The sequence below is a fragment of the Pelophylax lessonae genome, assembly GCF_965119305.1.
Source record: "Pelophylax lessonae genome assembly, chromosome: 1".
NCBI lineage: Eukaryota > Metazoa > Chordata > Amphibia > Anura > Ranidae > Pelophylax > Pelophylax lessonae.
The window spans coordinates 57977867-58003331 of record NC_138768.1 but is presented as its reverse complement, the minus strand read 5'-3'; the positions used below and the strand labels follow the sequence as shown (position 1 = coordinate 58003331).

Below are 25465 nucleotides of genomic sequence, written 5' to 3'. Positions count from 1 at the left end.
GTAAAAAGTGAAGGCACACTATGAGTTAAGTCCAGCGAGGTGCATGATATTTTCTGGGCTTACAACTATTATTTACATCAGACAGTTTTATTGCACTCCTGGAAGATGACTATCGCTACATTTCTGGAAGCCCGACACTCAGGTCTTCAATATTAAAGTCGGTGCAGCTGCTATGCCTTCCCACCCCTCCTCCTCCTGCCCAATCACAGAAGCCTTTGTATTATATGAACACATTCACAAAATACAAAGGCTTCTTTGAATGGGCAGCAGAGGGAAGAGATGGGCATAGCTGCTCTGTGTGCCACTGTCTCCTTTCTCACAGCCCTGAGTGTCAGTGTATGCTCCGGCAGAGCCATAAACTGGTCAGATATGAATAATTGAGATAAGTCCAGGAGATGTCATGCACCTCCTTGGAATTAACTCATAGTGTTCCTGCACTTTTTTACAAAGTGGCTAGATTCCTGGAATTTAGCTTTAACTAATGCACCTTTTATCATTGTTTTTTACACCAATAATTTGCACTGTGCTGTAAAGTTTATTCTATGACTCATGAAAAAAAAAATCACAGTGGGCACAGTAACCATTCAAAAGCTTTTTCAGATCTATGCTGAGCTTCTGAAAGCTGGATTTTGATTTGTTGCTGTAGGATGTGGTAAGCTACCCCTGTTTGTGCTGCCCAACAGAAGCATTTGTGGTGAAACAATGCCTGTATGTATATATATATATATATATATATATATATCAGTAGATTTGCATGACTAAAGCTGACTATTCACACCTCAAATGTCAGCTGATTCCTGCTGACACTACATGGCCAACAAACTTTGACTGAGCAATCACAGGGACTGGGTAGAAACAAGTTGGCCAATCAGCTCCATTCACTGTGTGGGAATTTTGACAGCCGCAGGTCCCGGCTATCAATAACCAGCAGCCCAGCAGGGGAGATTTCTCCATCCTCACTGTTAGGGAATCTATGAATTTCTCTTGTTGAGCCCAGCTGCGGTGTATGGCAAGCTCAAATTCTTGCTTAAAGGGATCTGTACTCTATCAGTTTTCAGTACACAACATTTCAGCACTTCTAAATGATAACTGATGGGGCTTGCACACTAGACCAGTGATGGTGAACCTTGGCCCCCCAGATGTTTTGGAACTACATTTCCCATGATGCCCATGCACTCTGCAGTGTAGCTAAGCTTCATGTTCCAAAACATCTGGGGTGCCAAGGTTTGCTATCACTGCACTATACTGATTGTAAAATGTGGCCGCATTGATTTGCTATAGAGAAATTGGCATATCACAGGTTCACTTTAAGCTATCATAAGGCAAAAAACATCACCATTGCCAAACCCTATATAGAAATACAAGTTTTCTTTCCGTCATGGTAAACACTTGGCTTTACAGCTGCATTTTTTGTGCTGAATTCAAGCTTTGTAAATGCTTTGGGGATTTACCTGCTTAATTTCCCAACTCTATCCCCCAACAACGGGGGTCTTGCTTTCTGTAGTCAAAGATGCCTTAGTCTTCCTGTTGCAATTTTCAAACATTACTGAAAAACCCAACAGGGGAAGTAAGACTCTTATATAAAGGCCACAGTAGGTATCTAGAGCTGGGAACTCAGGCATGGTGATTTTTCTTTTTGTGAAGCCCTGGTCATCATCTTCAACCATAATAGCAGTTTGGATTGAACAGATCTTTAATCCAGTCGTCACTATTATTTCCTTCTATAGCTCGGAAAGCAGTGAGTATGGCATATCGGCGTTCCTGAATTTTGTCTTTCAGAAAATGTGGCTTTTGCACCAAACTCCCTCCAGACGTTTCCAGAGAAAATAAAAATGATTTCGATGAAAAGAGTTCACGGAGTAACAAATTATTCCTGGATGTCATGAGGATTCTTGATGTAATAAATCCACGGTTATTTCCTGTGTGGTCTTTGCGGATGTTTTCACTGGTGAGATTTAATACACGGGTATGCTGCAATGCTCCTAGGTGTCCCATTAACCCCTTTGCTGCCGTTGAGGAGGAGCTAAAAGTGCATTGCTCTGCAATGTTTTTCCAGGCTCCGGAGGCAGCGAAAAGAGCCAATTCCAAGCTCAGAAAGCCGAGCCTGTGATAGCGTTGAGCTGCTTCATTAAACCCTCCAAACTGGCCATTTGTTCACTTAAATCGTCCTGTTCGTATACCTGCGGGGTGACCAAAAACTCAGTTAATAGTTGAATAGCCGGTAATATTGAAAAAAAAAAATAGCCATTACCGCATTTTAGGTAATTATTACATTTTCCACCATGTACCCTAATGTACTCAGAGCTGCCAAACCAAGGAGTGCTTGGAAAACAGAAATTCATCTTTCAGCTTCAAAGTAAAGCTCAGGACAAACTTTCTTCTTGTAATTAGTTTGGCTTACTATGGAAGTAAAACATGTCCACCTTGCAAATTTTGTTTTTGCAATGTAAAGTGAATTTATACTTAACTTGGTGACTGGAGTGAAGCTAAGTAAAAATTAACTCCACAACAAATGTCCAATCATATGCAAGGGAGATTTCTTTTTAACCACTTCTGGACTGGAATGTTTTACCCCCTTCATGACCAGGCCATTTTTTGCAATACGGCATTGCGTTACTTTAACTGACAATTGACACTGTACCCAAATAAAATTGATGTCCTTTTTTCACACAAATAGAGCTTTATTTTGGTGGTATTTGATGACCTGTGCGATTTTTATTTTTTGCGCTATAAACAAAAAAATTCTGAAAAAAAAAACAATATTTTTTATTTCCTGCTATATAACATTCTCAATAAAAAAATGTAAAAATCTAATTTTTTTTTTCATCATTTTAGGCCAATTTGTATTCTGCTACATATTTTTGGTAAAGAAAAACCCCAATAATTGTATATTGATTGGTTTGCGCAAAAGTTATCGCTTCTACAAACTAGGGGAAAGATATTTATGTCATTTTTATTTTTATTTTTTTTTATTTTTTTTAGCGGGACTGCGACATTGTGGCTCGCAGATCGGACACCTAACTGACATTTTTAACGCTTTGGGGGGGGGGGGGGAGGCAGTGACATTACTATAATAATTAGTGCTAAAAATATGCACTGTTACTGTACTAATGACACTGGCAGGGAAGAGGTTAACACAAGGGGCGATCAAAGGGTTAAATGTGTCCATAGGGGGTGCTTTCTAACTGTGTGGGGGATGGGCTTGCTGAATGAACACAGAGACCTGTGTTTCTAAATAGGAGGAACACAGGATCCCTGTGTTCCTCACTGACAGAACAGCAGTCTGCCCTGTTTACATCACAATCGCAGGTGCCTGGTGGACATGGCATCTGCCGGACACGCTGATTGGCTCCCCCTGTGGCCTATCTGCACGTGCACCTCCACTAGCTGTCCCGCGAAACGACATACAGGTACGTTGTTTCACCGGACAGAGCCGACCTGCCGCAGTATAAGGACGGCAGCTGGTCAGCAAGTGGTTAAGAAAAGGGATTTCTTAGAAGAATAAAGTCAGCACAGCTTCATCTCCTCCATTAAGCACAATGTTGAAATTATATCCTTTATTGGCTGCCTTAAATGATTAAAGATGCAATCGTTCGAGAGAACTTAGATTAGCCTTTCTCAAACTTTTTACCCCAGAGGGACCCTTTAGAGCACGTGTTAAACACAAGGCCGAATCCGACCCTTTAGGCTATCTCATGTGGCCCTCACACCTGTCCTGCAGCTGCAGGAGAATTCCAGCCTTCCTTTGGTCCCCCTCCAGACCCTGCACTTTCTGCTTACTAGCAATGCCCCCAACTTCTTCTTATCAGCAGCACAAAGTAAGGGGGAGCACTGTGATGTAAGGGAGGGTGGAGGACTCTTAACTGCTGATGGTGGGGGTGCTCTTGACATCTGGTGTAAGGAGGGGTGGGGTACTCTGGACATTTAGTCTTACAGATACAAACAGCTCTTTGAGGGCAATCATAATGCTGATGCGGCCCATAAAAATTGAGTTTGACACCCCTGCATTAGAGGGAAACCCTGCTACATGTGAATGAACCCTACATTCTAAACCATGCTCTCTCTCTCTGCTCTACTCTTTACTAAATTAAGTAAAAATTCACTGTGAACCTAAACCAACTTTAGGATCTCCTCCCCGGCATCTATGTCCCCCATTCGGTGTGTTCCACTTAGGGTGCCAGTCAGGCTGGGAGTCCACCCTGACTCCATGTAATCAACAAAACAATTAGAGAAAAATTTCAGCCACTGCACACTATACAAGCCCAGCGTGTAATACGTGATAGCAGACTCAACTAAATCCAGGCCACGTCCCGATATGTTTCTCCCCACCCACTGGGCTTAGTCATGGAGGTACCAACATGGGGCAAAACATTTTGGGGGTGTGGACTGAATGGAGTTAGGCTGAGGCTGCTGTCACATATTACATGCTGGACTTGTATTTTTTGCGATGGCTGAGATTTCTTTCTACTTGAGGTGAAAAATAATTTTGAAAAGTGACCACGCTCTACTTCTTTAATGAATCAACCCCAATCTGTGGATCTCTATATAGGTAACTAAAGCAACTCTAACACTAAAATAAAAATAGTAAAGAAATGTGCCCATTGCAAAAAAATATTTAATACTCCCTGGACTGCTCCCCAAACTGCTCCCCGGACTGCTCCCCGGACTGCCAATTGTGCTGTACTGTAGAGGGACCACTACTAAAAGAATCAATCAATTTCATACTTCCAGGTGTGTCTGGTCCCTAATGGGTTCTTCTCTAGGGTCCTATGAAACTACAACACACAGTAGTGGCATGACGGCATGCCCTGCGCAATCTCCCTTGTAAATTAAAATAAAATTTTAAGTACAAGTGTGCTTTAAATATGTAATTTGATAAGAAGAGGGCAAAAAAAGGAAACAGAGGAAGAAAAAGGAAACAGAAAAGAACACAGATTAAGCGTAGGGGGAATGCGCTCTTACACTGGCTGGGTCATCTGTATGTTTGTGGCTGTCCTCTGACACTTCTGGGGCTGTTGGGACTGAAACTGGGAGAAGTGGTGATCTTGCCTTTCCTGCCAGCCCCAACGATGCCGTCTTTACTTGTGGTTTAGGTAGGCTGGACCCTAAAAGTAAAAAAGAACAGACATTGTATTTAAAATTCAGCATCAATAGAAACTTTACTTATAGGACTGTTCCTGGGCAAATAACCTTCAGCATGACTGGATCTAGCAATAGAAGCACCTTCTAATGTGTGTCATAAATCATAGTTACAGCCAGCTTCATTTATCAATGTTCTTGAAGACGGACTGTCTGTGTTGCCTGTAACAACTATAAAATTGAGCTTTGGGTTGGGACTTAGAGTTAGGGTTCAGGGGGTTACATATTAGGTTAAATATTAGATCTTATCCTAGGTTTTATGTTACAAGCTGAAAGCCAGACAAACAACTGTATATACAATATAAATATATATACTGTATATATATATATATATATATATATATATAGTGCATCCAGAAAGTATTCACAGAGCTTCACTTTTTTCAAACCGTGTTATGTTACAGCCTTATTCCAAAAATGGATTAAATTCATTATTTTTCTTTAAAATTCTACAAACAATACCTCATAATGACAATGTGAAAAAGCTTGTTTGAAATCTTTGCAATTTTATTAAAAATAAAAATTAAAAAAAATCCCATGTACATGAGTATTCACAGCCTTTGCCATGACAGTAAAAATTGAGCTCAGGTGCATCCTGTTCTACTGATCATCCTTAACCACCGGAGGATTTTGCTGTCTTATGTCTGGGCCACTTTTTGCGATTCGGCACTGTGCGAATTTAACTGACAATTGCGCAGTCGTGCAACGCCGTACCCAAACGAAATTTACGTCCTTTTTTCCCACAAACAGAGCTTTCTTTTGGTGGTATTTGATCACCTGTGCGATTTTTACTTTTTGCGCTATAAACACAAAAAGAGCGTAAATTTTGAAAAAATAACAATATTTTTCAAATTTTTTTATATGAAATCCCCCCCCCAAAAAAATGTAAAAATCAATTTTTTTTTAAATTTTTGGCCAATTTGTTTTCTGCTACCTATGTTTGGTTAAAAAAATCACAATAAGCGTATTTTGATTTTTGGTTTGCGCAAAAGTTATTGCGTTTACTAACTAAGGGAAAGATTTTTGTCATTTTTGGTGTTTTTTTTTTTTAACGAGTAATGGCGGCGATCTGCGATTTTTTTTGCAGGACTGCGACATTGTGGCGGACAGATCGGACCCTTGACTGACATTTTTGACACTTTTGGGGGTACCAGTGACATTACTACAGTAATCAGTGCTATAAATATGCACTGTTACTGTAAAAAATGACACTGGCAGGGAAGGGGTTAACTTTATTGGAGAGGGAGGGGTTAATGTATGCCTGGTGCTTACTAACGTGTGTGGGGGGAGGTGAATGAGTGACATAGGGACAGATCGCAGGTTCAGCTACGCTGAACCCTGATATCTGTCACTGTCTGTCACTTAGGAGATCCGCCCGCTTTGTTTACACAAGCGGGCGGAACTCCAGACTCGATTCCCCGACGATTGGGGAAGATCGGCGGTGATCATCACCGCTCCTCCCCTGGCCCGACTCCCGCTGTGACTGAATACAGTGGGAGCAAGCATCCGGCGGCGCGCGTGCGCCGCCCACAAGGGGAGGAGTCCAGCGATGTAGGACGTGGACAGGAACTAGCCACTTTGCCGCAGTAGAGCTCCAGTGAGTGGTCGGCAAGTGGTTAAGATGTTTCTACAACTCGATTGGAGTCCACCTGTGGTTAATTCAGTTGATTGGACATGTATTGGAAAAGGACACACCTATCTATATAAGGTCCCACAGTTAACAGCGCATGTCATAGCACAAACCAAGCCATGAAGTCCAAGAAATCGTCTGTAGACCTCCAAGACCGGATTGTATCGAGGTACAGATCTGGGGAAGAGTTCAGAAACATTTCTGCAGCATTAAAGGTCCCAAGGAGCAAAGTGGCCTCCATCATTCATAAATAGAAGAAGTTTGGAACCACCAGGACTCTTCCTAAAGCAGACCGCCCAGCCAAACCGAGTGATCAGGGGGAGAAGGGTCTTAGTCAGGGAGGTGACCAAGAACCCGATAATCACTCTGACAGAGCTCCAGCATTTCTCTGTGGAGAGAGGAGAACCTTCCAGAAGAACAACCATCTCTGCAGCACTCTACCAATCAGGCCTGTATGGTAGAGTGGCCAGACGGAGGCCACTTCTCAGTAAAAGGCACATGACAGCTCGCCTGGAGTTTTCCAAAAGGCACCTGAAGGACTCTCAGACAATGAAAAACACAATTCTCTGATCTGATGAAACAAAGATTGAACTATTTGGCCTGAATGGCAAGCATCATGTCTGAGGGAAACCAGGCACAACAGCACAGGTGAAGTTAAGGGTTCAAATTAAGTGTTAAGGGTTAGTTTCAAAGATCAATGTTAGGAGATGATCTCATTGATCTGAAGAATTAGATAAAGTTTGAGGGTATGAGCAATGAGAGGAATCATTTTCAGGTCAAGTGAAAGTGTTACTAAACCCAGGATCCTGCATTCACTATATCTGGTCTCCCACAGAACACAAGATATGGAAATACAAATGAATATAACTGCTAAATATCTTTTCTCATCAGCCGTATAAAGCAGTCCTGTGACTTCTATCAGTGTCTGGTTAAAACTTGTAGGACAGTGCTGATTGGCCCTGTGTTGATCACATACACCCTCCCAAGAAAAAAAAAAACTCTCTAGCAATACAGGATTAACCCCTTAGGTTCCACAGTAAGTATAACAAGCATGCTTTATTCCACTTTACACCATATACACACTGATTTTACTGTTGTGGGTTTAGAAACACTTTAGGTTTTAGTATTTGGTTAAGGGAAAATCTAAGTTTTAGGGTCACCCAAAAGGCAAGAATAAGGTTAGTAGTCAGAGTGTGTGGAGAGCCTCGTTACCACTGTTGGATACTAGATGCTAAACAACATTGAGCCTTTACAAAAAGAATAGAGTCAGCCTATGTCTTCCCATGGAGAAACCAGAATCAAGTTGGGTGGCATGTACTAAAGCCTACAGTCTCTTCAAGGACTGTTGCTGGGGCTCTTCCACCCTCATTCCATTCTTTCTTCCTTGTTCAGTTTGCATGGATTTGCCCTTTAAATTAGGATGACCAGATGTCCCTGATTTCTGGGGACAGTCCCCGGACTGAGGACACTGTCCCCGGATCAAGCCTTTTCCCCAGTTTTGTCCCTAGATTTAGGGCCAGAATACCGTAGACAGGGCATTCCATGCTGGCTGAGAAACAGCCTGGTGGCTCGAATGCCGACGTTTCTGTATCTTATGTAGTCCTGTGCCCAGTGCTCTGTGTGTTATGCAGTCCTGTGATCAGCACTCTGTGTATTATGCAGTTCTGTGCCCAGCACTCTGGGTGTTATGCAGTCCTGCACCCAGCACTCTGTGTATTATGCAGTCCTCTACCCACCGCCCTGTATATTATGCAGTTCTGTACCCAGCACTCTGTGCATTATGCAGTCTTGTGCCCAGCGCTCTGTGTATTATGTAGTCCTATGCCCAGCACTCTGTGTATTATGTAGTCCTGTGCCCAGCACTCTGTGTATTATGTAGTCCTATGCCCAGGGCTCTGTGTATTATGTGGTTCTGTACCCAGCGCTCTGTGTATTATGTGGTCCTGTGCCCAGCACTCTGTGTATTATGTAGTCATTTGCCCAGTACTCTGTGTATGATGTGGTCCTGTGCCCACTCTGTGTATTATGTGGTCCTGTGCCCATCGCTCTGTGTATTATGTGGTCCTGTGCCCAGAGCTCTGTGTATTATGCAGTCCTATACCCAGCGCTCTGTGTATTATGTGGTCCTGGGCCCAGCGCTCTGTGTATTATGTGGTCCTGTACCCAGTGATCTGTGTATTATGTGGTCCTGTGCCCAGCGCTCTGTGTATTATGCAGTCCAGTACCCAGCGCTCTGGGTATTATGCAGTCCTGTACCCAGCGCTCTGGGTATTATGCAGTCCTGTACCCAGCGCTTTGGGTATTATGTAGTCCTGTGCCCAGTGCTCTGTGTATTATGCAGTCCCGTGCCCAGCACTCTGTGTATTATGCAGTCCTGTACCCAGCGCCCTGGGTATTATGTGGTCCTGTGCCCAGTGCTCAGTGTATTAAGCAGTCCTGTGCCATTTGCCAATAAGAAAAAATGTCCCAGGATTTAATTTTAAAAATCTGGTCACCTTACTTTAAATTCAGCCTACTCTTAGATGCTATAACTACATTTTATGTGCTTTTTTTTACTCATTCTGCTAAATGACAGTCAATTACTTTAACTCTGTGCTATCGAATGATATAAATATCATACAAGGTGTTGATTCTACCACTGAAAGCTCAGTTTATATAATTGCATCCAAATATCTTACTGCAAAGAGATTAAAATATGACCGCTTAGCATTTTAGATGACAGTCATCTTCCTAATTACACCCTTACCCTTTCACTACGAGGCAGAAAATGGTTCTTAATCGCTTTTTATTTCCTCACACCCAGATACGATGCTGGGTCAACAATCTTGGAGGCATGAGATGAATTTTAAATCCAATGTACAGTGCGAAAAGCTCAACAATTTAAATAACACAACAATGTATAATGGTGTCATCTCTGTGGTTTCTGGAAGATACAGAAGTTTTGCGAGTCTCTAATTCTTAGGAGATACAATACAGAAAAAAATGCTGGTTATTAACTCTCATCTTCCAGCAAAATGAAATGTCATCATGTAGAAGAGGCTGAAAGTAAAGAGAATTAATTGAACTTGTGATGCCGATCGTGCGCCAAGAACGCTTGCTCGTCATCCCAAGTATTTACCAGAAGCATGATAGCGAGCAGTGGGAGGTGGAACGGGGAATAAATACATAATGAGATTGTGTTGCCATTTGATCCAAAGACTGTAGGTTGCCAATATATTACATCCAATTCTTAAAGACAATTCCAATCTGCCAATGATTGTGATAACAAACACAGCCTGAGCTGCTGGTTACTTACACTGGAGTCAGAAGCGAGACGAACTTGGTAATTTTTATAGAAAAATTATAGCTTTTATGTGCCTCTAGTTTTCTAAATGTTTGCAATCTGAAAAAAGTAAAGCTCATGTCATCCCTCTGCTATGCCAGCTAATGCTACCTGTTCATAAAGGTCATTGTGGGCACTTTAATGTTTCCTTTCACAGCTCTCTAGCAATTCCTAGATAACAGCTGTGACAACTCTGTGTAAGGCCCCATTCAAACGAGTGCAATTTCTCCTTCATCTGCCATCACGCTGTAATGCATGACAATGAAAATCACATTTTTCTCTATGGTGCCTTTTCACAATAAATCCAACATTGTGCGGTGCAATTTTTCAAAAAAGAAGCAGGTGCTTCTTTTGGTGAAGCATAGTGCTTTTTGCCCCCTTAGACCTCAATCCAAGCACATAAAAGCCACATAAAAGTGCATTTACAAGCACTTTTGTTATGCCTTTGGCCTTTTAACCACTTCTGGACCGGAAGGTTTTCCCCCTTCCTGACCAGGCCATTGTTTGCGATACTGCACTGCGTTACTTTAACTGACAATTGCGCAGTCATGCGACGCTGTACCCAAATAAAACTGGTGTCCTTTTTTTCTCACAAATAGATCTTTCTTCTGGTGGTATTTGATCACCTGTGCGATTTTTGTTTTTTTGGGCTATAAACAAAATTGAGCGACAGTTCTCAAAAAAAAAAAAAAAAAAAAAAAGAATATATATATATATATATATATATATATATATATATATATGTATATATATATATATATATATATATATATATATATATATATATATATATATATGTGCATATATATAAATATATATATATATATATATATATATATATATATATATATATATATGTGTATATATATATATATATATATATATATATATATATATATATATATATATATATATATATATATATATATATAATATATATATATATATATATGGGGAACCAGAGCGACCTGACGTCACTTCCGGTTCTTGGGCATAATACAATTATTTTTCTTTTTCTTTAAAGTCATAATGTGTGGAAAAAAAAATTATTTTTCTTTTATTATGATTATACAGGATTTATATAGCGCCAATAGTTTGCGCAGCACTTTACAATATGAGGGAAGACAATACAGTTACAAGACGATCCAATACAGGAGGACTTAAAAGGCCTTGCTCGTTAGAGCTTACAATCTAGAAGGGAGGGGTCAAGCGAAACAAAAGGCAATAGCTATAGGGGATGAGCTGATGGAGAAAAGGGAGTAGAGTGTTAGGTGCAGGTAGGATAGGCTTCTCTGAAGAGGAAGGTCTTCAGAGATCGTCTAAGAGCTAATAGAGTAGGAGATAGTCAAACAGATTGGGGTAAGGAGTTCCATAGGATTGGAGAGGCTCTGGAAAAGTCCTGGAGGCGAGCATGGGAGGTGGTGATGAGGGAGCTAGAGAGCAGGAGGTTTTGAGAGGAACGAAGAGACCCAACTTGATTCTACCTTTTAAAGGTAAAGGAGAGATTTGAGGTCTTTTTGACCCCAGATCTCTCAACAGAAAGAACCTGTCCTGCTTATTTCTATTATAAGAGATGTTTACATTCCTTGTAATAGGAATAAAAGTGATTAAAAATAAATAAATAAAGGGACAGTGTAAAAATAAAGTAAAAAAGAAAAAAAAGTAAAATGCCCCATCCCTTCCGAGCTCCCGCGCAAAAGTGAACGTACACCTAAGTCATGCCCACATATGTAAACGGTGTTCAAACCACACATGTGAGGTATCGCCGCGATTGTTAGAGTGAGAGCAATAGTTCTAGCACTAGATCTCCTCTGTAACTCTAAACAGGTAACCCCTTAAAAAATGTTAAAGCGTCGCCTATGGAGATTTTCTAAGTACCATAGTTTGCCGCCATTCCATGAGCATGCACAATTTTAAAGCGTGACATGTTGGGTATCTATTTACTCGGTGTAACATCATCTTTCTCATTATATCAAATAAAATGGGGTAAATATTGTGCTTTGTTTTAATTCATTAAAACATGAATTAATTCATGAATTAATTGAATTCATGAATTCATTAAAATTCATTCATTCATTTAATTCATTAAATTCATTCTTCCAAAAAAAAAAAGTGTTCAAAAGACCGCTGCGCAAATACAGTGTGACATAAAATTTTACAACGATCTCCATTTTATTCTCTAGGATCTCTGCTAAAAAAAATATATATTTAGGGGTTCTAAGTAATTTTCTAGCAAAAATATTAATTCAAACTTGTAAACAAAAAGTTCCAGAGGCTATTTCATTTTTTTTTTTCAGGTTTACAACCACTTTAAGCAATGTTATGGTAATCACTAAAAACCTCTAAAAATCTTTATTCCCTTGCACATCATTATTTATACTGTGTATATATATTTGGGCTCTATAGCAGTGCTCAGCGTCCAATGAGTGTTGTGGTGTCATGCTCTAGTAGCATGACAGAATTGTGTAAATCGGTGTCTGTAAAATAGGTCAAAATATGTAAATGCATTTGAGCATAATGTGCATATTTGAAAATCTAGCCCAAATACATTTTTTTTTAATATTTAAAGTTGAATAGGTAGAATATACGTTAAAGCAAACACTGCTATCAAACCTTAACAACTGCATTGCCCTTGGCCTATGGTCCTCAGACATTGACAAATAACCTCCTTGGAGTCCCGTATATAACCCCTGTGCTCTGCTTTAACAATGTCCCCTGTTGTTTCATTAACAAAATGTTCTTTCGGTGCCCACAGTGGCACCTTGCACAATAAGCACAATCCGAACAATGCAAAGAATTTCTGAAACATTTACATTTCCGGCCCATGCTTGTCTTTATTTTAGGATGAGCCATGGTATCGGCTTGTATTAATCTTACTGGTGTTAACATGGAATTGCAACCGTGTAATTATAAATAATGAGGGCATGCCAGTGACCAAGGTGGCTGTATGGTGCTCCCATGGCGAAAAAGGAAACGGGGAGCAGAAGCGAAGATTTCTATTTTGCCAGTTCCCAAATGACCATATTTATTTATGTAGTTATTCTGAGGAATAAACAGCTACAAGCCAGCCTTATCTGACTCTTAATTCTCATCAGCTCTTTGGGGGAATAGCCATTCCTATCACGTTCTAGGACTTAGGATGGCTCTCTGAATTTCAGTTTTTCAGGTAACAGTTGTACTTACAACTCTTGAAAAATAAAAATGTTTTTCTGTGCTACAAGCAATTTGTTCATTTTGAGGTTTAGGGACTGCCACCTCTAAAGTTGCTGCCCTAGGCACTGGGCCACATATTACTTAAAAAAAAACCCACCAGCAGAATGATTAGTATACCTTCCAATGTTAACGTAGTGGTGCTTTATTTGTAATTAATATCCAACCCTTCGGTCATAAGGTCCTTTCTAGAGTTGAGCGGAAACCTGGATGTCCGTGTTCGGTGGGTTCGGCCGAACTTGAAAAAAAAGTCCGGGTCCGTGACCCGGACTTTTTCCGAACTTTACCCGGACACCGAACCCCATTGAAGTCAATGGGGACCCGAACTTTCAGGCACTAAAATGGCTCTAAAAAAACAAAGAGCTAGAGTGCTGCAAATGGCAGCAAAATTTAGTTAAGAACATGGCAAGTGCTCTTAAAAAAAAAAAATTCCCCTTTAAATTTGTAATTTTTAAATAGCAGATTAGAACTGCACTCTGTAGTAAAATATAGCTGAACGCTGCACACAACAGACTGATAAAAATATATTTTTTTTCTCCCTCCTCCTCCTCAGTGGGCTCAAGTGAGGGCAAAAAGATCGTTCACTGCACCACCCCCCACACAGTAAAATCGATGTAGATTGCTAACGGACGATTGTTCTGTCCTGTGTCTCCTAATCTCTCCCTGCCTACTTTCTCCAGCCTGTCCCTTAAATGCTCAAATATCTTTCCCTGCCTACACTCCGACCTGTCCCTGCATTCTTTTTGGGCACAATGTTTTTTTTCCCTGTCTGTCCCTAATCAGCAGCAGCCAGCACTGTTTTGTGTGCTCTCTCCCTACACTACAGCAGACTGACGCACAGCGTGCTCTGTCTCTAGCTTATAAAGACCTGGGTCACATGCTTCAGCTGGCCAATCACAGCCATGCCATTAGTAGCCATGGCTGTGATGGCTTCTATGGCACACCAGTTAAACGCTTGTTGATTGGCTGTTGAAAGCCCGCCATTAAAACCGCGCCATTACATACAGGAAATAAAATTACCGAACACGGATTTTAAACCCAAACATACAGTAAAGTTTTCGGGTCCGTGTCCAGGTAACAAATATCCAATTATCCGGTATGGACCCAAATAATACAGTCCGTGTTCGCTCAACACTAGTCCTTTCCAAGGGTAGTTGTACCTTTCACTCAACATTTGCGAAATCTGTCCTCAACTCCTGAGCTAAACTGTGCTAACCCTCCCTTACTCCCCAGCTTCTGACCTACCTTAATCCCAGAGCTGTGACCTCTTCTGGTTCTTACAGCTTGTTCTGATGAAAATCTCTTCATGACTGGCCAGTCTATTCATTTTTATTGTGGACACATATTGAAGTTCTCTGGTCTCAGTATATGACCCTAGAGGAGGCCATGGCTCTAAAATAAGGATAAGTAAGCAGCTAGTGCAGCCTTTCCCAAACTCTTCAACACAGAGGAGAAACTCTTGAAAAACCTTTCTGGTTTTAGGGAACCCTTGCTAAAATTCCTACAACTCATAATACATTAGTGTGATGGTCAGTGGGAAGAATGTTCCTTACACTTGTGGACATTGGGAATATTTTCTCCCTTAAAAGATCAATGGGGAGAAACCCTGAAGGGGGGGAGGGGTCGGTTAGCGTAGTTTAGCTAAGGTAAGGAAGGTGGATTTAGCAAAAGTTGATTGGAATATACATCGGTCATTTAAAGTGTTACTAAACTCTCAACAGTAAAATCAGTCTGCATTTGTAGTAAGGCATGGTTGTTATACTCACTGTGGAACCTAAGCTAATCCTGCGCATTGTGTAAAAAGGCAGTTTGATCCTGTCTTCTCTGATCCTACCCTTCTTCCACAGTTCCCAATCCATCTGCTGATAGTATATAGCCTTAAGCCTCGTACACACGCACCGATTGTTGGCCGTGAATTTTCGGCCAACGTCCGATCGGCCGATTGTCGGCTTGTTAGTATGACGTTTCCGACAACCGACTGCGACTTTTCGGCCAAACAAAATCTGGTGTGCAGGCTATAAAATTTTTGTTGGCCGTCAACAGAACGGCCGATTGTTCGTCAGTCAGTACAGATTTCGGCAGACAAAAATCAGATGGGCATGCTCAGAGAAGAAAAAACACACGGAAAGTTAACCAGCACATGACATCACTTCTGAAGTTGGTTTTTGTTGGCCGATAAAATTAGTGTGCAGTCTAGAGCACATTTCAACCAACACAACAACACTGGACAAAAGACGGCCGATCGGTCGGCCAACAATCGGTGCGTATGTACGAGGCTTTAGGGGCACTCTGCACATGCTCAGTTTGATGTGTAATGCTTTTTTTTGGAGGGAAAGGGTGCATGTGATCGGCACAGGCCCAATCAGCACTGTCCAGACAGAGGGTCAGGGGCCATGCAGCCTCATAGTACAGTCAGAGGAGAAAGAAAACTCCTCTTACAAGCTTTAGCCTGTTCTGTGTACTGTGGGCAACCAGATATAATGAATGCAGGGCCCTGGGTTTAATAACACTTTAAGGTAGTATATCATAAACAACTGCTGTGTTTATTTTTTCTAAAAATCTCTTTTCACCATCTTTTAATCCTTTTTTCTCTTTTTTTTTTTTACTTTTTAATCTTCAAGCTGCTGATCTCCTCCAGCCTCTTCCAGGCTCTCCTTGTCTACATTTACTTGCTCCAGAATCGGCTGCAAATCATTGCTCAGGACTGGTTTCCTTGTAGTGAGGACAGTGGACCACGACTGTGCAATGTGCGTTGGCATGGCACTTGTTGTTACTAACGGGGCCACACGTGACAACACAAGAGCAGAATTGGGAGACTGTTGTCATCCCTGAACAGGAAGTGCCTGAACAAGAATCTTCCTTACAGGATCTCTCAGTACTCTTTATAATCAGATTTCCAAAAATTGGAAAATAAGATTGGAAACAACTTTTGAAGTGACATGTTAAAGTGTTAGCTTTAGATCTACCTTAAGGTAAGTGCAACCCTGCCTCTTTACTGCAATAAAAAACAGAGAACACAACGTTGTTTTGTTTTATAACCTGCTACCTATCCTGCAAAGTTTCCTGTTAAATATGGAATAAACCCCATGCCGCATAATTCATAATTACTATATTTTCCTTCCTGGCAAAGGACAGGAGATAACCTTGCGGTTTGTCACTAACACCTTACAATTTCCTCGGCTTTTGTGATGAGACGTTATCAGCACTGATGACGGCTCAGCCTATTAAATATTGATATTCCAAATTGATTTCTGTGGAAGGAATAAGACGGGTCTGAAAAAAGGTGACATCTGCTGAGGATTTAACGTATATTTGCCATGACAAAATATATCGGTTTCCCCTCTGCTTCCGCATTTAGATGGAGACAGCTTTAGAAATGAAAACCAACCAATTTCTGTTTATTCAAAACCTTCCTTTCGAAGACTGGAAGATCTAATTAACTTCTTTTCATTTGTATGCTTCAGCGCCCACTGATCTTATACATACACTCGAAAGCAGAGATGCATAAAGCGCCTTTGCAGATAAACTATTCTGGAATCTAAACTAACGATTTGGAAAAATGGTGCTGCTCTTAAATGTTATCATCAGATTCCCACAGGGTTACAAAAATGCTATTTTACTTTTCATATACAGAAAAAACGAAAAGATAGTTGTTATGCCTTATCGGTTATGCAGCATTCAATGGATAGTACTGTTTTGAGGGCAGTCATGGAAGGAGAGAGGGGAGGGTTTCCTTGGTGTACATTAATCCTGCCAATGCAATAGTCCCAGTGGCCCTATGGATGGGTACTAGGGGTGGTTGATGAGTGTTACTACACAGGCTGTGCAGAATGCGCCTTAAGGTACTATATCGGGTCTATGTGAGCAAACAGATGTGACTGTAAAAAATGCAGCTGGATAACGCAGAGTTACAAAGACTGGGGGTGTCTGTGTAAATCCCAGTGGTCCGATGGATTGAGACTAGGGGTTGTTGGTACATGTTTGTGCATGGGTTGTGTAGACAGCACCTGAAGAACATATAAAGAGTTTATATAAGTAGCCTACTGTGGCTGTAAAGGGTCTAGCTGAAAGAGGCAGGTGTAACAAGGCTTTACCTCACTCATCCATGTCTTTATGGACCTTGCTTTGTGTGCTGGTGTGCAGTCATGTTGGAACAGGAAGGGGCCATCCCCAAACTGTTCCCACAAAGTTGGGAGCATGAAATTGTCCGAAATGTCTTGGTATGCTGATGCCTTAAGAGTTCCCTTCACTAGAACTAGGGGGCCAAGCCCAACCCCTGGAGAAAAAAAAACACACCATAATCCCCCCTCCACCAAATTATTTGGACTAGTGCACAAAGCAAGGTCCATAAAGACATGGATGAGCGAGTTTGTGGTGAAGGAACTTGACTGGCCTGCACAGAGTCCTAACCTCAACCCAATAGAACACCTTTGGGATAAATTAGAGTGGAGACTGGGAGCCAGGCCTTCTCGTCCAACATCAGTGCCTGACCTCACAAATGCCCTTCTAGAAGAATGATCAAACATTATTATAGACACACTCCTAAACCCTGTAAACAGCCTTCCCGAAGAGTTAAAGCTGTTATAGCTTTATACGGTGGGCCAACTCAATATTGAACCCTATGGACTAAGACTGGGATGCAATTAAAGTTCATGTGCATGTAAAGGCAGGTGACCCAATACTTTTGACAATATAGTGTATCTTGCTGTGAGTGTAAAGACTGCCGCTGGAAGAGCAGCGTTAGCAAGGCTGGGGGTGTCTCTAAACTCTACAGTGGACCTATGGGTGGAGAACTTAGCACTACAGACATGTAGAAGGAAATATGGGAGGCGTTTATTAGTATACAAAAGTCCTACCATTGTTTTCTATTGGGGTGTGTTACTACACAGGCTGTGCAGAGTTTGCTCAGAGGACCTATACTGTATATGGTGGATGTGAGTAGCCTCCTATGTTTGTAAAGATTTCTAGATGGAAGAGGCAGGTTTAGCAAGGCTGGAGGTATCTGTATGGGCCCCAAAGGTCCAATGGATAAGGACCAGAGTTTTCTTTGATGTGCGTTACTGCGTAGACTGTGCAGGGTATGCCCAGAGGGCCTATATGGATATATGTGAGTATTCTGCTGTGACTGTAAACATTCTAACTGGAAGAGGCAGAATTGGCAAAGCTATATATGTCCGTAAGGGCCTCAGTGGTCCCCTTAATAAGAACTAGAGTTTTTGGTACACATTACTACAGCCCTCCAAATTTCCACTCACCTTATCGCTTTTGGCGAGTGGAAATTAGTTGAGGGTGAGTGTGGAGCAGGGGTGGACTGGGCCTACAGTTTCCTGGCTGATCGCTTTGGGCAAAATCGGTGCGGTCTTTTTTACATGGCACTGGTCCAATGCTGGTCCAGGAGGCGGGACTTTGTTTGACAGTGGCCGGCGATTCATATACAAGCTGTGTCACAGCAGGAGATCCTTGCTCTGTGTGATCCAGCCAGCAATACTTCCTGTGGCCCCTGCTGCATTGATGGGCACTGATGAGGCTGCACTTATGGGCACTGATAGGCTGCATTGAGGGGCACTGATAGGCTGTATTGATGGGCACTGATAAGCATTGATGAGGCTGCACTGATGAGGCTGCACTGATGGTCCATGAGAAAATGTAATGTATAAATCAGCAGTGTGATCCATAAGACTTGTAAATACATGTTAATGGTCTGCGGGATTCAATATTGTTAGTTTAGTGGTGCGTAAGATCCTAAAGTTTAGTGACCACTGATCTAGTGGATAGAGAACTTAGTAGGACAGGCATGTAGAAGGAAATATTGAAGGATTTCATTAGTATATCCTACTGCTGTTCTACAAATTCTCTGGTGACTTGATGGAAGAAGAGTCTTTTGTGGTGCATTACTACACTGGCAGTGCAGAGTGTGCCTGGTAGACACCTATATGATGTCTATGTGAGTAGCCTGCAGTGACTGCAAAGAATTTAACCAGGAGAGGCAGGTTTAGCAAGGCTGTAGGTGTCTGTATAGGCCCCAATGGCCCTATGATAAGGGATAGGGTCTTTTGGTGTGTATTACTGCATAGGCTGTGCAGTGAATGCCTGGAGGACCTATATGAGATATATAAGAGTATATTGCTGTAAATGGTGGCAGAGTTAGAAAGGCTGGAGGTGTCTGTATAGGCCCAGTGGTCTTATGAATGGAAAACCTAGTGGTACAGACATAAAAAGGAAACAGGGGAAGGTTTTATTAGTGTACAAAAGGCCAAATACCAACACTGGTGGCCATTATTGATGAGGACTGGAGCCTACTGGAGTCTACACGGTTGTGGAGAGTGTGACTATAGGACCTATATGGGGTCTATGTGAATAACCTGCTCTGACTGTAAAGTTTGCAGTTAGAAGATGAAGTGTTGCCAAGGTTGGAAGGTTCTGTATAAGCCCCAATGCCCCTATGGACAGGAACTAGGGGCCATTCATGTGTATTATTGCACATGTTGTGCATTGTGCACCTGGAGAGCCTTCACTTGGTCTATGTCTGCAATCTACTCTGATTGTAAGGACTGCAGAGTTCTGTAGGCTGAAGGTAGTGAAAGAAGTAGACCACCACCCTTTACAATCTTGAAACTGAGCCTGTGCTTTGCCCATGGAGGCAAAGCAACAGGTTCGCTTTCATTTCACCCCATATACCTCTGCTTTGGACCAAATGTACAGTTAGCTTTGTAAGCACTCCCCTGCTCTCAGGTGCATGCTACTCTATACATTCTTCAGGACAAATACTTAAAGGCATTTTGTTGGCAATCCTACTCTTATGGGATAGTTACACACTGACTCACTCTCTCAGCTGTCTGTAGTTTTACCTCTGCATTACAGCTGCAGCTTTTAACCAAACATGATATATACATCAGCTTCGGCTCCCCCCGAGGACACAGTGGTACAAAACACATGCATTTAATTTCCTTTTTATGTTCTTAGGGAGGAACAAAGATGCACAGGTCAGTGATTTTCCAGTAGAAGCAGCCCCAGGCATTGATGTGTAATGTTAAAATTGTGTATGTTCAAAACATAAGACCATACCTTTGTGTAATGGGCATGACATCATTATAACTACTGTCTATTGCTAAAAGAAGAAATTGTATGGCATTAATTCTGAGTAATGTTACATTTTATCAATTGATATAGCACTGGTCTGTCTGTAAAGGTTCTCAGTCATTAAGGTCATGAGATATCTAGTAAATCTAGTGGTAGTTGTTCAACGTGACTTGTTCTGTATTATAGAAGACAGTGCATAGCTTGTCCAAGCCACTACAGTTCTGAGGATATAGAACGGAGAAGCTACAACATGTCTTCAATATCACAGAACGTGTCCATTAGATATAGCAGTGGTACATTTTATGACTTTTTAAAGGAAAACTGAACAGTTCGCATCAGTCCCTCCATACAGTTGAAGTTGACCAACTAATGTTCCTATCATGGTCATACAGTAAGCCCAGTTTTAGTGTGAGCCAATATAGACTACACTATCTTTAGCCAATTAGAGGATTACAGGAGTCAGGTCAAATTTCCAGATGGTGATCACACATGTGTTGGTGTGGCCTCTTGAAGCCTCCAACAAGGGCACATGAGCCAGACTGAATACACTTAGGAGACAATTGTCACCTCATCACACATCTGAACAAGGACTTTTGCAGTAGCATCAACATATGTTACTTTAAAGATAAATTCCAAGTATGAATATTTTATACATAATTACATTGATCCAGCTTGGACCAATGTACGTAACTATGCATATATCATACCTGGCTGAAGCCCCCAGGAGCTAGAAATCACTGACGTAGACACCGCTACTCCAGTGATCTCCACTTGCATTCTCCAATTGGACAAGGTGGAGAGCGTGACGTCACCACCTTGCCTGTCCACCTTCTCCAATTAAAAAACAATTATTATTCTTTGAGAAAATGCAAAGCTTTTAGTAAATGATACCTGTGCCGAACAGCTGACCTTCTGCAGTAGGACACAGTCAATAATTTCAGAACCATAATCAAATGGAGATCACTGGAGAAGCAGTGTCTACTTAAGTGGCTTCCAGGCAGGACAGGAAGTTGTTAACAAAAGGATGTTGTCACCCTATAGCTGGGTACACATGGGCCAAAAATCGGCTAAAAAAGGTCAGTTTGGCAGCAGCTTTCGGCCCATGTGTACAGCTCCTCGTCAGGTCCTCGTCAGACTGTCGAATGAGCATGCTAATAAACCAGAATCCAATCAACGCTTGCAGCCAATGGCTGAAAGCACTGATTAGTGTGTTATGGTGGGGGAGCAGTTCCCCAGTCAGAACATAATAGCTTAGCAGGAGATCGCCGCACTAAAAATGGATGTGCTAGTACGGCGATCTGTACATTTTTTTTATCACTCAGCTTAGTGGAAAACTTTTAGTGTGTACCCAGCATAAGAATAGGTTACAAGACAGATATTGTATTACTGACAGGATCCCGTCAAACTAGCATGACCAAGTAAGGTTCTTCTGGGTGTTTCAAACCTGGGAACCTTACTTTTTTTTTTGGTCTCATGTTTAAAATAAATACCAGAGCTGCACTAGCCAACCGATGTAGTGTTACTAGAGTCTACCTAGCTGGTGGCAGTTGGGATTTTTGGACCTACATACACATACTAGGGTCATTTTACATGGGAGCATGTCTTTGGATTGTGGAGGGAAACCAGAGCAAACCCATGCAAGCACAGAAATCATGCAAAATAAAGAGAAAAAAAAGCTAGAAAAAATAAATTTAATGCAGCCATCACATCTAAGAACAGGTAAGCTACAATTGGTATACTTGGGTTTAGATACACTTTAAAACACGCCTACCTACTTAATTGACAAGTAATCCATACATATAGGTAATAAGAAAATACAATTTGCAGGATATTTGCACTTTAAATAAAGCATAGCTGATCAATAATACTATGAAATCATTTCAAAAACTGATTGCTGCTATATTATGATTTTCTCAAGCTTTCCCGAGGACATTCAAGAACGTCACTTGAGCAGAAATAATTCTACAGAAAGCATTAATGGAGGAGCAATGAAAACGCAATGAAAAACGATATGCAATCTAAGAAAAAGATCAAATTCTTCCATAGGCTTATAAACTTCTCTTAAACCTGTTTTTTTCCTGAAATGCAGATGATTATTTTAGTAGCTTAAGGGGATTTTTCACTTATAAAAGGGGAAAGTAAAGAATTTATGTTGGATCCATAATGCAGCGGGCTTAACACTCCATCAAACAGTTTTCAATTTACTTGAAAGCGGACTAAACCAAATCACTTATATAGCCGTGTTTATGATTATTATTGAAGAACGACAGAACAGAGCGTTAAGGAGTGAGAAGAAGGAAGGATCGGGCATCTTATCTCTGGATTAAGCAGAAGGAGGACACCGAGTTTTTACATATAAGAAAAACGTCTTTGAAAATGTTCATAAAATATTTATGACGCCAAAGGGAACAAAATGATTTCTGGGGCGTATCTGACATTGTCAAGAAGAAAAGGTAAAGCTGACTAAAATTGTTTCAGCAAAATTGGCAAAAACTTACAGCAGAACGTCAAGCAAATTAACAAAAAAAAACTCTTTTGTCTATCTACAGTATGCACTCATTGCTAAACCACTGAATACATTCTATAATACTGCCAAGGACCCATTTAGACATAACTATTCCATTGTGATACATTAATGAACATGTTAACCCGAGTTGCATTAAGGCAGTCCATTTATTATTAAAGGGCTGCTGACACACTACGACTGATGAAAAAAAATGCACATGACCAATTTTTAACAATGAATCACACCACAATGCACTGTATGCGGTGCATTGAGCTGTACGGCACAATGCATTGGGGTGCTATTCACAATGAATAGCATGGCAATGCACCACATATAGAGCAGGTGTGTTGCCATGTACTGTGACAACGTGTTTTAACGTGAGTCATCATAAGTGTGAATGGACCACAACGTATTTTCCACAGCTGCTGCATTGCAGAATCAGACAAGGTTAGGCACATACAAGCTTTCTTTAAACATAGATTTACATCAGAGTTTGAAGAGCTTGCAAAGAGATTTACCATCACTACCCTACAGTCTGAGGGTAATCTTCCTAATATGGGGACACAGACAACAATATAAATCAAACTCCTCCCTGTTCTTTCCTTTTTCCAATAATAAATACTGTATCTATCTATCTATCTATCTATCTATCTATCTATCTATCTATCTATCTATCTATCTATCTATCTATCTATCTATCTATCTATCTATCTATCTATCTATCTATCTATCTATCTATCTATCTATCTATCTATCTATCTATCTATCTATCTAGTATATGTACTACAAAGGGGTTGCAGCACAGTAAGCTAAAACTTATAGCCAGTAATGTTGCAACTTCTGGCATACCTGCCCTTTTTAGCTTATATATACATATATATATATATATATATATATATATATATATATATATATATGTCTTTGACAGGACTTTCACTTATTATCTGATCGATGTGCAATCCAATCAAAATCTCCAAACAATCAAATAACCATAACTTCCCTTCCAAACGTTTTAGACTTAATTTAAATTGCATTTGATCAAACTGAGTTGATCGGACCGAGTCGAAAATTGTTGATAGGCAGCATTGAAATACTGAGTTCATGAATACGATTGTGTTTCAAATGATCAGATTATGAGATCACATGCTGGAAACCAGCAAAGCAATTAATAAGTTACAATCGTATCCTAACTATCGATTGAAATCCATTTCCCCATGTCTGGCATATTGATGGAATAAAAATGAGAAAAGGAAGGGGCACGTGAGTGCAGTATTATATTAAATAATTTATGTTGAATCTGTTTTATTATGTTTCAAACAGTACATAGAATAAACATGAGAGTATTAGTCTATTTCATGGATGTACTGTATAAGTAAATATTAATACCATATGAAAGAAACCAAAAATCACAGGGTTTTTATAAAATAAAAGGACTCTAAGGCAAGGTAAAGTGAGTATAAAAAAGATAAAAAAAAAAGAAATCTGTATGAAAAATGAGTGCCAAAGACCACTATTAATGTAATGTTAGATATCATATTTGATTTGTCAAGAGTATATATGGTATTACAAGTAATTAAACCAAAATAATATCACAGAAATAGGAGAGACCCAGGGGAAAAATAGAGGGTAGCAAAAAGCAAAGTGAAAAAGGAAGAAAGGGAGAGAGAAGAAAATGTAAAGAGAAAAAAGGAAAGAGAGAGAGAGAGAGATAAAAGGAAAAAAAAAAAGGAAGGGGCAAAGGAATTGTATGTATAGGAAAAGAAGGGGAAGGACACCTATACATGGGAGGTTCCAGGAGAAGCACTTTCAAATTAATTAGCTACAAATGTCCATTTCGCAAGCCCAAGCTAGAGAGGGAATTGTCTTTTGGTGCATATCCCCCTGAGGAAGACACGTGATCCCTGTGTCGTCACGCGTAAGGGAGGGGACAGGACGGACGGAGCGATACACTATTGTCTAAGTGAGGCGGTCAGCTATCGGCGCACGCTGTGGAGACCGGCGGCGCTGTGCAGTCTCTCCCACTATACCACCACAATTTCCACCATTTAATTGATGCTATTGTCCAAGTGCATGTGTTGCACCTACAAATGTGAGTGAGATTTATCCACCTTTATTTAATAAAAGATGATTGTTTAAGGATTTCATACACTATTGCAAGTCTTTTTGTTTGCATATATACTGCATTGATTGACGCTGCAACTCCTGTGAAAGAGAGGAGCCCTGAAGGATATGGATGGATGATCTTTTTGGGATAAGAATCTATGCGCTCTTTTTAAGGATTTGAGGTGAGCACCCATTCACAAGGGGGTGCACTGCTGGCTGTCCATTGTGACACTCTGGTCACTTCTCTCTGGGAGCACAGATCACTTTAGGATTACATTTTGGACTTTGTTTATTGTTTTTTTGCACTTTGCACACTGGACTTTTATATCTATATATTTTCTCTTTTCTATGAGTATTATATTATATTATATTTACCACTTTATTAGCACTATTGGCACTTTATTATTATGTCACATATAAATATTTTGGGTTTTTAATAATTTAAGCACAGATTAATTAATTTAATAATTTTTTA

The 25465-nt window shown here is 40.7% G+C and overlaps 1 protein-coding gene across 4 annotated transcripts in view; it reads right to left on the bottom strand.

The window, feature by feature from the left end:
• Positions 1 to 1412: 1412 nt before the first annotated feature.
• DCC (DCC netrin 1 receptor) overlaps positions 1413 to 25465 on the bottom strand; it is a 1040152-nt gene continuing 1016099 nt past the window's right edge. For all 4 annotated transcript variants that reach the window (XM_082267705.1, XM_082267706.1, XM_082267707.1 and 1 more), the window contains exons 28-29: positions 4963 to 5105; positions 1413 to 2180 (exon numbers count right to left, since the gene is read on the bottom strand). In XM_082267705.1, coding sequence (XP_082123831.1) covers positions 2091 to 2180; positions 4963 to 5105 — 233 coding nt within the window. In that variant the 3' untranslated portion in view covers positions 1413 to 2090. The remainder of the gene's footprint in view (positions 2181 to 4962; positions 5106 to 25465) is intronic.